Below are 16183 nucleotides of genomic sequence, written 5' to 3' on the forward strand. Positions count from 1 at the left end.
AGGTTTGCCACAGTCAGACGGTTAAGCTACACAGAATTCCTGCTTTTTCACAACAGCTATAAGAGAAGGGAAGAAATATATTTTCAAAGGCCACAAATGGTCGTATTTCTTGTTTTCTACTACTGCATAAACTGAAAGTTTTGCAATGCCACTTCTGACATACTGTGTTCAATCATGAGCAATGTATTTAATCAAATATAGTAATTTATTCAATAGCAACAGCAACATTTAACTTTGGCAGCCTAATTCTAAAATACGTAAAAAAGAAAAAAGGACAAATGAGCAGTAAGATGCTGGATGCAATGGGTAAATTGTTTTCGTTAAACCACAGCTTTAGCATTAGATAGGATTAAATGCTAGAGCCTAAATCTAATTCTCAGTATCCACTTGAGCAAGCACATTTAAATGAATCAACTGAACACATGGAAGTGTTCACTTACCAAGCTCCCATTGATTCAGGGGGTCTACTTGAGCTGTGACTAACAATTGTATTTAGGATTAAATAAAAAAGCAAAATAAATAGCAACTACCTGACAAGGTCAATGACTCTCTCCCTTGGAGCAGTGTTGACTGGCTCATCATTAATCATTATGATTTGATCTCCTGGTATAAGTTTTCCTTCAGAAGGACCCCCTGTAAATACACAATATTTGAGCACCAGTTATACATACATTGTTGCACAGTGACACATCATTGCATAATAGATTCAGGAGTGGTTTCAGCTTCGTGCTTCAGACTCCTGTAATTGCCTAGTGGCACACAATTGAACTCCAGCTACAGAAAAGCTTCACTCAACTGTAAGTACCCATCTAGCCCTGTTCTCTCCATGAGCTGCACTTGTATGTTCTTCAGTCTTTAGAATAATATTTAAAAGGTATATTTTTGAGACTACAATTTCCAGACTCCATCAGGAAGCATAGTCATGTCTATTTAGAACACAGCACAAAAAAATTTCTTGGTGTCTTGGTTTTTAGGCCTGTTCCTAAGGTTATGTGGGGTGCTGATTCAGAAGATTGCATTGGATGGATAGACTGCATCGGCTGATTTCATAGCATGATTTTCTAGAGTAAAGCAGATGATGACTGGCAGATGTCATATGTTCTATATCTTAAAAAATAGAGCTGATAAGGAAAAACATTTTTGGAATCAGCAGGTCAAATATACCAAAAGCAGGGCTAAAATTGAGGCACCCAAATGTGTGTTGCCCAGTGTAATAAAATAGGCATGTAACTGTTACAAGTTTGGCTGTCAGATAATCATAAAATAGGAAGAAGCCATGATAACTAGCTTTAGCTCCAGTGAGCCAGAAAGCTGATGTATTGCTACTAAGTCCATTTACACCATACACATTATCCTTTGGTGGTCATCTGAATCCCAAACTCTCAGTCTCAGAAAACCCCATGATAGGTTTGCCAAAGGATTGCAGTAGATTGGATAGAACTTGAGTGCATAAAAAATTATGTCTGCAGAGACCCAAATTTCTACCCCAAAGCCCAGTCCTACCTGCACCACTGTGTAAGCCTGTCCCATTGCCAAACCCAAGGGAAAGGAAGCTCCGGCAACCTATCACTTGCGATTTAGTTAAGGGTTACTACCAATATGTGATAGTGATAAGACTAAGTAGCAGTACGTACAGTTGTCATACCATTAGCGTGCACATGTGCAGGGTGTTTTTTTAAAATGAGGGGATCATTTTCAAGGTTAGGATTCTATTTGTCCCTGGCAACCCACTGTCCTTTTTATAATTATAATTATAATAATTATTATTGTTAAAAATATTTTATTGGATTTTATATTCATGATCATAACAGTAGTACTTCCTTTAACATTTGCTTTCCAAATCATCCTATATTTTTACCCTGCCTCCTCAACCAGAATATATTTCTGCTAATCTTGTAGGCCCAGCCACAGGTAAAGTCTTTGTATTTTTTTCTTTGATATAATTGTTGGCTCCTCCATTTTTCACCCCATTGAAGTAGTCCTTCCATCTATTTGTAATGTCCTTTTGTTGTTCATTCTTGTTACTTGCTTAGTCATAATTCCCGTAATGTTTAACAACACTTGATCATACATATAATCATTCCAATTACTTAACGTCCATTTTGATTTGTCTCTCCATCCTCTAGCAATCACTGTGTGTGCTGCTCTTATTGTTACTTTAAATAACTCTAGGCAGTTGGTTTTTATACTCGGATGATCCAACACTCCCCACAGTAGCATCTGTAATATTATCTGTAATATCTCCTGAATTTTTCCTTGTATCATTAGCCGATTTTTTTAATTCAGAACACTCCCACCACATATGTGAATAAGTACCTTTTTCTTTATTACAATGCCAACACTTCAAATTCTTCCCTTTTATCATATAAGCCTGTTGTTCAGGAGTTCTATACCATCTTACTACCATCTTTTTCTAATTCGTTATATTTTTCTGTTTTATTTTATTCATATTCCTGATTATTTCTTGTAACCTTAATGATTTAACCCCATTCCATTTGATACATATTGCTCTGATCATAAATTCCTTATCTTCTACCATTAAATTGTATATTTTTGCCACTGTTCCTTTATTTGTTTTTTTCTCTTGCATTTAGCAATTTATCTATCTTTAGTTCTTCAGTGGGCAGTGCACCTTCTGTTTTTACTTTTTCCCAAATCCCTCTTAATTTTAACCGATTTTCTTTTTTTCCCCTTTTCCAAAAGCTCTAGACAATTAATTAACTCTCCATCTTGTTTCCACATATCTTTTACCCTCCTTAATTCCTTTTCTTCTAAATTATTTGCCAACCTTTCAGGGAGTCCCATGCTTTTAATTGGGGTCTTTTCTAAAATGTTATATGCCTGTAATTTTTGCCATTTTTCTAGCATTCATACTCTATCTTTCTTGGACCTGTTAGTTTTTCTTTTCTTTTATTTTTTTTAAATATCTCTAGTGTATAGCCCGTATTTTTCCCATCCTACATTTATTTCATTCTCTATTTTTATCCATTTATCATCTCCCTTTAAACTTATTTCTGTTAATGATCTTATTTGGAAGGCCTCGCAATAGTATTGTAGAATTGGAAAACACAATCCAAGTATTCTCCTTGGAGTATATTGAATCATTTTCATTATTCTGCTCATCTTTTTCCCATATATCCATTCTCTTAAAGTATTATCCCATTTTTTAAATTGTCTATATTCTATTTTTATTGATAGGGTTTGGAAAAGTTAAAGTAATTTGGGGATTATGCACATTTTCAGTGCTTGTATTTTTTGTGGAATACTTAATACTTAATTGGATTTTTTCCATATTGCCCCATAATTGGCCCCTTTTGACTTAGTTATTTCTTTTGTAATAGTTATTCCTAAATATTTTATTTCTTATTATTTTTATGTCTCCCATTTTTGTCTGCAGCTCCTTCTGCTCCCTTTCCTCCATATTGTACATAAGCATTTCTGATTTGCTCATATTCACTTTGAATCCTGAATACCTTTCAAAATCTTTTAAAATTATTTGTATTTATCTTATTGCTTCTGTTGCATAAAGCATAAAGATTTATCTTCACTTCTTTGTTCCTAATCTGATATCCCTTTATCCTGCTATTTCCCCCCTGTGTTGCACCTTCATGACCTTGTAGTGGCCAGGGGAGAGTAGAAAACAACTGAGTAATATTTGGCTATGAGAGTACACCACAGAATGATGAAGGTCCTATCTACACAGCTACATGAGGAATAGGAAACAGATTAGCCTGAGGTGTCCAGATGATGTTTCAGGCTAATCCGTTTCAACCTGGAATAAACCTGATTATCCAGGTTTTAAAAATACATGCATGGGTCCAGATCTTATTGAAAAATGTGGACCTTTTCAGATATGGAGGCAGTGGGGACTGTCTCCTGAGATTTCCCAGGAGGTGCTCCTCACAGACATCCCTCTTCTCAAGGATAATGTAGGGCAGGGGTCCGCAAACTTTTTAAGTGGAGGGCCGATTCATGGTCCCTCAGATTGTTGAGGGGCCAAATTATCATTTGAAAAAAAACCCCGAACCAATTCCTATGCTCACTGCACATGTCTTATTTGTAGTGCAACCCCCCCCCCCCCCAGCAACAATTACTTATTTATTTATTTACTACATTTATACCCCACCATCTCTCACCCTGAAGGGGACTCAGAGCGGCTTACAAGTTGTATGTACATACAATATATTATATTATTAGCATAGCACAATATTAGCATTACATATTACTATATTATACTATACCATTATACCATAATATTATTAGTAATATTACATTTAATATATAATCTATAATTAATATTATTATATTATACAATATTATTATATTGTATTATTATTATTGGCCGCCCTGAGTCCCCTATTGGGTGAGAAGGGCGGGGTAGAAATACTGTAATAAATAAATAAATAAATATTATATTATATTGTATTACATTATAATATTATCATCAATATTATATGTATACACAATATATTATATTATTACCATATCATTCATTTACAATATTTTATTTACAATATTAGTAAATGAAAGGACAATACAATATTTAAAAATAAAAATAATTTTAACCAACATACTGTGTAAACTTATCAGGATTTCAGTGGGAAGTGTGGGCCTGCTTCTGGCCAATGAGATAATCAAGTAGGATTGTTGTTGTGCCTTCAAGTCATTTCAGACTTTGGGCGAGCCTAAGTCTAAAACTGAGGGCGGGGGCCAGGTAAATGGCCTTGGAGGGCCGCATTCGGCCCCCGGGCCTTCGTTTGGGGACCCCTGATGTAGGGAGTGCTGAGGAATCCCCCCTCCCAACTCCACAGTTCTTTAGCTTCATTTTCCAGACCCAGGAAGGTAAGGCAGTGGGTTTTCTTTTGTTTTTAAGTGCTAAATGGGGGGCTGGGGGGAGAGAGGGATGATACCATGCCCAGAGGGGTATCAGCCCTCTGTATAGCCAAGAAATGTAAAGAAAACTGATATATTAAATGTCTGTTTTCTTCACATTTGTACCAGTTTAGAAGAACTCAAAGACATCTTCTGGGACCTTCTCATTTTCCTGCAGAGGTCCTGGAAGATGACATAATTACTGTGCATCCAGCTATAATCACGTAGCCAGATAATATTCTGCTGTCTCCTACTCTCCACCGGGCACTACATGGTGAGTCCTACAGGGAGAGGAAACAGTTTGTAGGTCTATCATGGTAGAATGTTACAAAATGTTTTCCACTGAAGGACTTCAACCATACATTTTAATACCTGTCATCACCTGACAATATAAATTGTCAGGTGATGACAGTTTCAGCCATTTAACTCAATAAATGTAGTAGGGCTGGACCACTAGTGCAAAAGGCACCCCATGCCCCCATCTCTTCACAGCCCTGTGCATCAACTACCTTTAGAAAGTTTGTTATCCCCAATGGAGTAGGTTCTGGAGGTTCACAGAGGCTGCAGGTGAGAAGATGATTACTCCTGCCCAATTATGTAGATGGAAACAGTTCTACCAGGAAAATCTAATTAATAGGTCTTGGAACTGCAAGATGTTTCTTTCCTTGGACCATAAAATCAGAATTAAAGCCTAATGAGAGATCATACCTGGTGTTACTGAGCGCACCACCACAGGTTTTTCACTGCCAGCCACAAAACCAAATCCCAGCACTGGATCTCTCCGCATTTCCACTTTCCGAGGGGCTGGAGGTGTGATTTGGCAGGTATCTATTCGTGGGTCATCAAAAGTGGCAGACTGTGTCATGTGACTGGATAGGGAAAAAGAAACAATAAGAATGTGAGCTTATTTCATCTCTTAATGATAACACACACAGGCAATAGTGACACAACAATTAATTGATGACAGATTTTTTTGGTTCTGTTTTATGATTTTATTTTAGTCCCTCACTTAAAAGATTGCATAGTGCTTTGATAATTAGAAAACTGGTTTACATAGGTTTTCCAGTTTTATCTCATTGGGCATCCTGCAGTTTTGAGAGTCACATTGTTTCACTTATCTATTTATTTTATTAATTTATATTCTGCCTTTCTCCAGAAATGGTGGCTTACAGATAACAAGAACTTTAAAAAGTATGAAAACACCTTATTTCAACCAGTATAACATGATGGTGGCAAGATCAAGAGAAAGCCTTCTGCCGAAGATCATTAAGCTATGGTAGGTTCATATCAGGAGTCTTTCAAATTATCTAGACCAACAGTTCTCAAGCTGAGCTCCATGGAGCCCTAAGGGCTCTGCGAAGCATAATCAACATAGCTCTTTCTTTCTTTTGCACTACAAACAAGATATGTCCAGTGTGTATAGGAATTTGTACATGCATTTTTAATTAGTTCACACAAACATTCTCCCTCCATCTGCCACTGGCCCAGCCCATATGTCAAATTTTAAAATGCAATGTGGCCTCTGTGTCCAAATGTTTCTTGTAGCTCCACGAGAAGCTTTTCCTTCAAAAAGGGCTCTACGGCTTTAAAAGTTTGAGAACCCCTGATCTAGACACAAGTTTTATAGGGCTTTATAGGTCATAATGAGCACTTAGCAGTGATCCCAGAAACAAACTGGTTGCTAGTAAAGTTGTTTTAACTAGGGAGTGCTGAGGATATGGCAACTATAGTCAAGAAACGAGAAAACAGATTCAGAAGGGCGGCTATGAAGGGACTACACAAGTACTTAAATTTAAAGATATATCATTAAATCCCCAAATCAGAATCAATGCCATAGTATTTTTGATTTCAGTCTATAGGTATGAACGTTCAACACTGATGAAAACTGACAGGAATAATAACAAAATGTGATGCTGAGGGAGAGTTCAATTGATATCATGTATCGCAAAAAAAATTAATGGATGAGTCCTAGAGCAAATAGTAAAGCCTGAACTCTCCCTAGAAGCCAAGATGACTAAGCTAAGACTGCCATGCTTTCAATGTGTCTCATTGGGGGTGGGGGGGGGGGGGAAGCAATGGGAGAAGAGGAAAACCACATTACGGATGGATTGATTCAATCAAAGAGGCCACAGCATGAGTTTGCACAATCAGAGGATGGATATGCGGGGAAGTCAAAGTGGAAAACTGGGATAGTAGGTGGAGTTTGTTGACCTCCAATCTCTTTCATCGAGGTTTAACAGTCTTTAATTTGTTGTTTACTCTCCTTTATTTCATACCGCCCATTCGTTTTTATGTTGTTTCAATCTTTTGTGACCTGTGGGCTCTACAATCCTTCTGACCTCAATCTGTCAATAAGGACGGAGCTGTCACTCTACATGGTCACAGGACTGACACTCGGAGATCTCTCAGAGTGCCCACCTAGCCGCCATGCATGCCACACCGGAATTGCCTCTCCAGTCTTGAAAAGAGGCTGAAGTGTCCTACAAGGGAGGAATTTCTCAATGTTATGAGGTCAATGTGTTGTCGAAGGCTTTCATGGCTGGGATCACAGGGTTGTTGTATGTCTTTCGGGCTGTGTGACCATGTTCTAGAAGTATTCTCTCCTGACATTTCGCCCACATCTATGGCAGGCATCCTCAGAGGTTGTGAGGCATGGATAAACTAGGCAAGGAAAGGAATATGTGTGTATATATATATATATATATATATATATATATATATATATCTGTGGAGAGTCCAGGGTGTGGCAAGAGTCCTTTGTCACTGGGAAGCCAGCATTAATGTTTCAGTTAATCACCCTAATTAGCATTGAAAAGGTTTGTCTCTTGCCTGGGGGCATCCTTTATTCAGTCATTAGCCATCCTTGGGGCTCCTCTGCCCTCAGAGTGTTGGTTCCCATCTACTGTTTTGATTTTAGAGTTTTTTTTAATACTGGTAGCCAGATTTTGTTCATTTTCATGGTTTCCTCCTTTCTGTTGAAGTTGTCCACATGCTTGTGGATTTCAATGGCTTCTCTGTGTAATCTGACATGATAGTTATTGGAGTGGTCCAGCATTTCTGTGTTCTCAAATAATATACTGTGTCCAGGCTGGTTCATCAAGTCCTCTGCTATGGCTGATTTCTCTGGCTGAATTAGTCTGCAGTGCCTTTCATGTTCTTTGACTCTTGTTTGGGCACTGCATTTGGTGGTTCCTATGTAGACTTGTCCACAGCTGCATGGTATCCGGTAGACTCCTGCAGAGGAGAGAGGATCCCTCTTGTCTTTCACTGACTGTAGCATTTGTTGGATTTTCTTTGTGGGTCTGTGCTTCTTCATCAGTTTGCCTATGCGGTCAGTGGTTCCCTTGATGTATGGTAAGAACACCTTTCCTCTGGGTGGATCTTTGTCTTGACTCTCATGGCTTGTTCTTGGCCATTCAACTCTTCTGATGTCTGTGGTGGAGTATCCATTGGCCTGTAGAGCCCAGTTTAGGTGGTTTAGTTCACCTTGGAGGAGGTGAGTTTCGCAGATTCTTTGTGCACAGTCTTTGTGCTTTGATTGTGCATCTTCTTCTTTTTTTCCTTTCCTTGCCTAGTTTATCCATGCCTCACAACCTCTGAGGATGCCTGCCATAGATGTGGGTGAAATGTCAGGAGAGAATATTTCTGGAACATGGCCACACAGCCCGAAAGACATACAACAACCCTGTTATGAGGTCAGATGCCATAGTTCCCTCCTTTCAGGACACTTCTGCCTCTTTTCAACCAAGGAGGGCTATATATGACGGCCAGAAGTAGTTTAACTCATATGATGAGCTCAGTGCCTCTACATGCTTGGAAAGAGGCTGAAGTGTCCTATGACAGGGAAATTTCTCAATGTGATAAGGTGGTAGGACTCTGGGAGAATAGAGTTTGAATCCCTGCTCATCCAGGGAAACTCACTGGGTGACCTTGAGCAAGGCGTATTCTCTCAGTATCAGAAGAAGACAGGGGCAAGTCTTCTCTGAACAAATCTTGCCTAGAAAAACCTCTTGCAGTTTTTTCTAAAAGTCTTAGAAAACCAAATTGAAGAATCCTGGGTTTTGTAGCCTGGTGATACATTAGAGCTCTCTGGACAGAAATTGAAAACACCCCTTCCCAAACTCCAAATCTCTGGATCCCATATTGGCATAACAATGCTATAAATGTATAGTGTGAAAGATCCTTTATTTTATGAGCAGATTGTAGGAATACCCCACTGGGCACAATACAGTGCAAATATAGAGAAGGTTAAACTTTTTAGCACACATGGGCTGTATCAATGTTTTGTGCTCATATTCTGTGCTAATAGCTGAATTCTGAATACTGATTGAGACACAGCTTGGAGTTTTTACAAACATCACATACATGGGTTTAGGGACTGTGTTGTTGTTTTTAAAGCAAATAAACCCTAATCCAAAGAAGTAAAAATGTGTTATTATCTTGTTACTTAATAGATAATCGATACTGTAATTTGTAAGGTATTTTGATTGTTAATGAGGTGATTTAACCCAGGAAAAACCATGATTTCCTAGCAAAATCTAGTCTGGCATAATATAAATACACTGAAGCTAACATTACAATGCAATTCACATTGAATGTAACATTCATTTAAAAAAGAACCTAGAAACGTCAAATGCTATTGGAATATGTTAATGTGGGTTTTGTGTATTGGTAGTGTTTACCAAATTACTCTGACAGAATAAACATTCTCTTTCATAGCAAGAAAATATAAATGTGTCAAAAGGATTCCATCATTTTAGAAAAATTTGGAAGTTCTTATGCACCATTTCCAGTGAAATGGATGTGAACTACCTAAAGGCAATCACAATTACACATGTTGGTCAGAATTCTGTTAGTTCTGAACTAAAGTATATCATTATCTACTCAATCAATTTTTGAATGGTAAGTCAAAGTGTAGCTAAATCCCATTGATTCTATGGGTTTTTTTTTAGTCAGGAATAATAATAGGATTTAGGTCATTGTGTGTTTTCATTTTGCCTGCTGATATCAAACAATGACAGATGGCAATACACAGTGAAATAAATACTTTTAACAATTTCTACACTTTTAATTGCTATAGTGTGCCATTTCTCAAAATGGTATATAGAGAATACCCAAACAGATTTCTTTCAAATGAATAGGAAAAAGCATATTTTCAGTTACTAGTCTTCCAACATCAGGTGTCCTGGGCCTTCGGTTTTCAAAAGGATCGTATTTGTAAACAGAAGGTAGAGACCATTACACTGTACATTAACATAAGGTAAATCACTCTCAGGAGAGCTACCTATTTTCTTCTCTGACAAAGTGTCAATTCTATTTCTCCATAAGCTTCTTCAGTGATTAAATCTTCTAAAATAAGGTCATTTTATAGCACCCTATAAGTTGAAGCCATCTGGATGAGCATATGGTAGAAATGTAATTAGAAATGAGAAAAAAGTTCTGCTGGTTTTTAATAAAATGAGCTTTTTCATTTCACAAATGATCTCTTCAAAATAAAATATAGAAAACTTTCCTGAGAATGCTATCTTCTTCATATGACATGAATAAACATCCAATGAAAACAATGGGTCCTAGAGCAAATCAAGTAGGAAGTAAGATGATTGTTGAGTCTCTCATACTTTGGATATTGATGCAATGGAAAAGTGGTAATAATCATGAGTAAAGTCAATATAAAAGACCACATGTTACAGGTGGATTGATTTAATGAAGGAATCTGTGACCCTGAATTTGCAAGATCCAAGCAGGGCAGCTGATAAATGGGATTCTTGGAGGTGGAGGTCCCTCATTAATAAACTCACTTATTAGCAAATATCAATATGGCTCTTGTGCAGAAAACTAGCCCCCAGACAGGTAGCAGTTGCCCATCAGTGATACAGGGTCTTTAACTAGGTGGAGAAATCTAAAACTGATTAAACCAGCATGAATCTCTGTATTATGTCTTTTGTAGTAAGGGAGTTGAGGGGGATTTAGTCATGACAGGGAGGAACCACAGTTTAGTTGTAAACCCATGCTCAGTAGGAAAGCACATCTGAAAAATACCAGGTCAGAAAAGGTTGGAAAATGTATGAGCATCTTGAAGTTGGACAAAAATTTCTCACAATTGAAGAGGTTGGTATTAAAAGCATAGACTCCGTTTACAAACAGGAGGTTAACAAATGGTCTGAGTCCAAGCCACAGAATCCAGCCAAGAGGCAGCAACAGCAGGAAATAACACCAAGGAAGCTAATAGTCAATTTCAAGATCCAAAGCGATTCCAACAGAGTCTAGAGTCAAGGATTAATCCAAAAATCCAAATACCAAAGCCCAAAGTCCAGAGATCACCAAATACCTCAGCTAATATGTTAGTTAGGAAATTCTGGGATATGTAATCCAAAAAATAACTTTTCATAATTTCCTTGCTTTTTCCCAGTCCAAGAAACTTACAAAAGTTAAAACAGATGACAGTTTAAAAAATCATCACATTGTTATCCTGACATCCTAATTATTAATTCAAAACCTAGAATAACAGGTCTTTAAATGTTCCTATTTATTAATTCTACATATTCAGGATTATGATTCCATTGCTGCAATTATACTTTCTCTTCATGTTACCAGCTCCTAGGTAGATTGAACAATGGAGGTCTGTTCTGCTACGGTACCTTTCCACCTTATTCCTGCCAGCATGGAATTGCAAACAGAGGTCCTGCTTCTGGTCCTTGCAACCTCACTCACCAATAAAAGGAAACAATAAAAGGGAGCAGAAAGCACCATCCTGCTGGGATCAGCAGTAGGACATGATTCAATTACTTAGTGTGGCTGCTGGCTGTTGAGGTATGTTTGGGGGGGGGGGGGGGGTTGGCTGTTGAGATGTTGTTTTGTCATCACTGTACAAAAGAACAATAAGTACAAACAACACAGCACATTGAAGGCCCTTTCCCTCTGACATTGAAGGCCTGCTGAGTATGCCCAGGGTACATCTTCTTTTGCTCATGTAGTGTGAGTACAATGCCACACCTCATGTGCAGTACTTCTAGATTTGTGACTATGTGAACTGGCCCAAAGTCTAACACAATTATTCTTTTGAAATCTGCTCTATTCACATTCTTATTTGCATATGTTTATACTGGCTATACTACTGGTCAATAACCTTATTTATAAGAAATAAATGAACTAAGTGTGTTTTATATCTCATAAAAATGCATTAGTGAATTCTATAGCTGAGTCTAGAGAAATGCGGCATGAAAGATAAAATAAGATAAAGTGGGCCAACACATGGTAAATTAATTGAGGTTGAAAGGGTCTATACTAAACCGGAATGAACAATTCTTGTTAGTTGCGTCACTGACAGGTTTCATTCTAAGGGGAATGAATGCAATCCATCTGCTTATATCCAGTCTAGGTCAGCATATACAAGCCCAATATGCTTTCAGCTGAAGTTTTTTTAATTTCTTTCCTTTACAATAACAAAGGTAGAAACCCACTGTTTTCCATAACAATATTTGAATAAAAAGCAGTATATAAAAATCTAGATGGTAGTAGCCAACGTGTGAAAGCACCTAAATCAGCAGCATGGCATCCAAATGCTCTAGCAGTGTGCTTGGAATCAATTCAACATTAATGTTTAAAATAGAAAAGCTCAGTACGGAGAGAGGAAAATTAGAATATAGTGCTTTCAACTAAAAAAAAAGTAAATGAGACTATCATCTTTTTTAAAGGCTCAGTTTCTGTCTCTCCTTAATTTCCAATCAAATAAATATTAATCACAAAGATGCATGCAAACAATGAGTACTCTGCGCATAAATATTACATAAATATTATTGTGCTCAAGGACCTTGCTAGATATTTTCTAGTAAGGCAAGCCTATGAGAAGCCACTGTCCTATTTCTAAGGAAAAAGGAGAATTGCTAAAATACAGTACAATATAGTGTCTCACTTATCTAACATTAGCTTATCCAATGTTCTGGATTATCCAACGCAGTCTGCCTTTTAGTAGTCAATGTTTTTGTAGTCAATGTTTTCAATACATTGCGATGTTTTGGTGCTAAATTTGTAAATACAGTAATTACTACATAGCGTTACCACGTATTGAACTGGTTTTTCTGTCAAATTTGTTGTAAAACATGATGTTTTGGTGCTTAATTTGTAAAATCATAATGTAATTTGATGTTTAAAAGGCTTTTCCTTAATCCCTCCTTATTATCCAACATATTCACTTATCCAACGTTCTGCCGGCCCATTTATGTTGGATAAGTGAGACTCTACTGTAAGTCTATCCAGTGATTTCACTGATAAACAAAGACCTATAATCTGGGGGGTGTATTTGGGTGCACATGTGCAACTACAGACTTAACATGCTTTGTAGATCAGGAACTACTGGCGAATCTCTAGTTTGTGAAGACACATCAGCATTCACTGGAAACTTTCGAATTTGTTTGCTGTAGATTTGCAAAATCTCTACAAAGTTTCTGACTCATATTTCAATATTACTTCTTTGCCCTAATCAGACTACTTTAATTAAGCAACCTTAGTGGGAAACAAGAATGGATTTGTTCATGGAAAGGTTATTTTTGTGTTGAAAACAAACTGCTGTGCATATTGGCTGTTCAGCAAAACCATCTTTTTTAATGCTGGGGTGGGCATGGTGAGTTGTATTTGCCCCCCCCCCCCCAATTCCTAAATCCTCTGTATGTGTATGTATATAATCACATAAAAACCTTGTCTATGCATGAAAATACTCCAACTACCCTCACAAACTCCCCAAAGCCTTATACTATCTTATAATACAGTAGAGTCTCACTTATCCAACATTCGCTTATCCAACGTTCTGGATTATCCAACGTTCTGGATTAATGCCTCCTTATTATCCAACATATTCGCTTATCCAACATTCTGCCGGCCCGTTTATGTTGGATAAGTGAGACTCTACTGTACCTCTGTTTTGCACAGTTGGCATTTTAAGAAGACTGTAGAGGAAAACAGGGATATTTACAGTGGATGTGTAACCTGTTGGTATTCTTTGGAGCGGGAATTGGCCTACTATTGTTATTTTGCACCTGGCTCCAGTTGGTTTATTTTATGGCTTTAGTGAGCCATAAAGCAGATCCCACAAATTTTTATATTGCCAGCTATTGTCCAAACTGTTTATTATCCTCACACCAAATAAATCTATCCCCCCACCCCACAGCAATTACTTCAAATCTGAGATTGGAAAACTTATTTTTTAATCGCAGGATCCCCAGGCCCAGCAAGTGGCCATATAGAGGAACAAGTAACATTTCCAAGTTCTGCTTTAAGTAATTGCATTAGTAGTATGGTAATGTGACATCTGAAGTTTGATGTTTACATTTTTGCAATTTGCTATTCTAAAAAAGCCATTAGGATTTTGTACATTATTTAACTTTTTCTCTGTGTATGTGAGAGGGCTTTGTGAAAAAACTACCTCCAGAATGAAAACAAGAAAGTATATAAGAAAAAGCTAGCAAACAATAACTGTCTTATACTTCTTTTTCCATGTTTCTTAAAGTCAGAAATGAAAGTTTTTATTATATTCCATTTGACATAACACCAAATCATGGTCTGAGCGAGAAATGCTAGGCATCTTCCTAGGGAAATGTTAGTGAGTGGCAGAGACATGTTAAAAACCATAGCATCCCCTGTTTAGATCTTGGGCAGGTTCGTACAAGAGGATGCGGTCAGACAAATAGCCTGGATCTGATCCATCTAAGGCTTTAAAGGTCATAACCAACACTTTGAATTGTGCCCGGTAACAGATTGGCAGCCAATGGAGCTGCTGTAACAAGTGGGTTGTCCACCCCCTGTAGCCCGGCCCAGTGAGCAATCTGGCTGCAGCTCTTTGGACCAGCTGAAGTTTTCAAGCACTCCCCACGTAGAGCCCATTACAGAATATGGGAAATCCAAGACTGCATTAATTCTCCCATGACTGTGGCAACTCCTATAATTACTGTATATTCTACTAGAATCTACGGCAGTATTAAGAAGACAGGTTTGGCCTGACCTTAATAAAGCTATCATTTAATTCTGTTAAGATATGCACTTCAATGTACAATAGTATGGAGATTTCTCAACTGTACAGTGAATTTTAGATAAAAAGAATAGCATAACCGAGAGAGCAGCTCTAATAAAATTAATATTTTGCAGAATATTTGAGTTGATTAACTTATATAACATACTTCTGAAAGTTAAATGTATTAATTTCCAATTAAACGGAGATGTTTCCCTGTACATTCCAGTTTAGAAAAAAATGTGTCAGGCAATTCACATTTAATATGGACTAATGTCAAAACCACATTCCACTTAGTGAATTTAGAAAACCTTTAAAAGGTGGGGGGAGCATTATGGCACCCCAAAGTTGGTGTTTCTTTAATTACCAAACACTATTTTATTAAAGGAGGTTAATGATTAAAATAAGGCTATTAAAATCAATAAGATGGGTAGCCAGCGTAGTGAAGTGGTTTGAGCATTGTACTGCTGTTCTGGAGACTAGGGTTCAAATCCCCACGTAGCCATGAAATCCCACTGAATGATCTTGGAGAAGTCGCACTCTTTCAGCTTGAGAAGAAAACAAAAGGAAATAATACTTCAAAAAATGTTGTCAAGAAAACCCTGTGATAGTTTCACCTTAGTCACCACAAGGCAGAAACTACTTGAAGGCACACAAGGTTTTTGGATATACAAGTTTGGTAGTCATACATAAAGAAAATCACCCTCAAATTAAAAGAGTCATGACGATTGATTTCAGTGGGTACCATATGATTACATCTGGATCTCTGAAGGTCTACATCAGGGATGCAACTGTTCAGTGTGAGGGGGTCACTTTGTTCTTCCAAGGAACCTTGGTGGGCTGCATTTTCCCACCAGAGTCCCACAAACCTTTATGCCTTTTTTGCTGCTCAATGTCTCATAAGGATCATTGAGTCCTTTTTCCACAACAAAAAATGACCTTTTATCCTACAGGAGATGACTAGAAGGTGATAACAGCCTATGGAGGTGCAATGAGGCACAATTGTCCCCCCACACTCTCTTTGGTGGCATTTAAAAAATAGTGACCACATAACCAATCCCAGGGGCTGCCCCCTCCCAAATGTAGAGTCTGCACAGGGAACCTGTGTTCTGTGTGGTAGATGTGAGGTGGTCGGGGGGAAAGGCCATAGGCCTTATTTTATCCATTCATTCATCCTGGCTTACAACCTGAAAAGGACTTTAAAACATTTCTGGGCACAATTCAAAGTGGTGGTCATGACCAATAACACCCTATATTGCTTAGGGCCAGACTAGCTGAAAGAGCATTTATCCTCATATGAACTTGCCATAA

General features: G+C 37.7%; 1 protein-coding gene across 6 annotated transcripts in view; it reads right to left on the bottom strand.

Annotated features, from left to right (window-relative positions):
- Positions 1-16183, bottom strand: part of frmpd4 (FERM and PDZ domain containing 4) — a 404084-nt gene that overhangs the window by 66776 nt on the left and 321125 nt on the right. For all 6 annotated transcript variants that reach the window (XM_016992375.2, XM_008107217.3, XM_008107214.3 and 3 more), the window contains exons 3-4: positions 5581-5741; positions 531-633 (exon numbers count right to left, since the gene is read on the bottom strand). In XM_016992375.2, the coding sequence (XP_016847864.2) occupies positions 531-633; positions 5581-5741 (264 nt within the window). The remainder of the gene's footprint in view (positions 1-530; positions 634-5580; positions 5742-16183) is intronic.

The sequence above is a fragment of the Anolis carolinensis genome, chromosome 3 (assembly GCF_035594765.1).
Source record: "Anolis carolinensis isolate JA03-04 chromosome 3, rAnoCar3.1.pri, whole genome shotgun sequence".
NCBI lineage: Eukaryota > Metazoa > Chordata > Lepidosauria > Squamata > Dactyloidae > Anolis > Anolis carolinensis.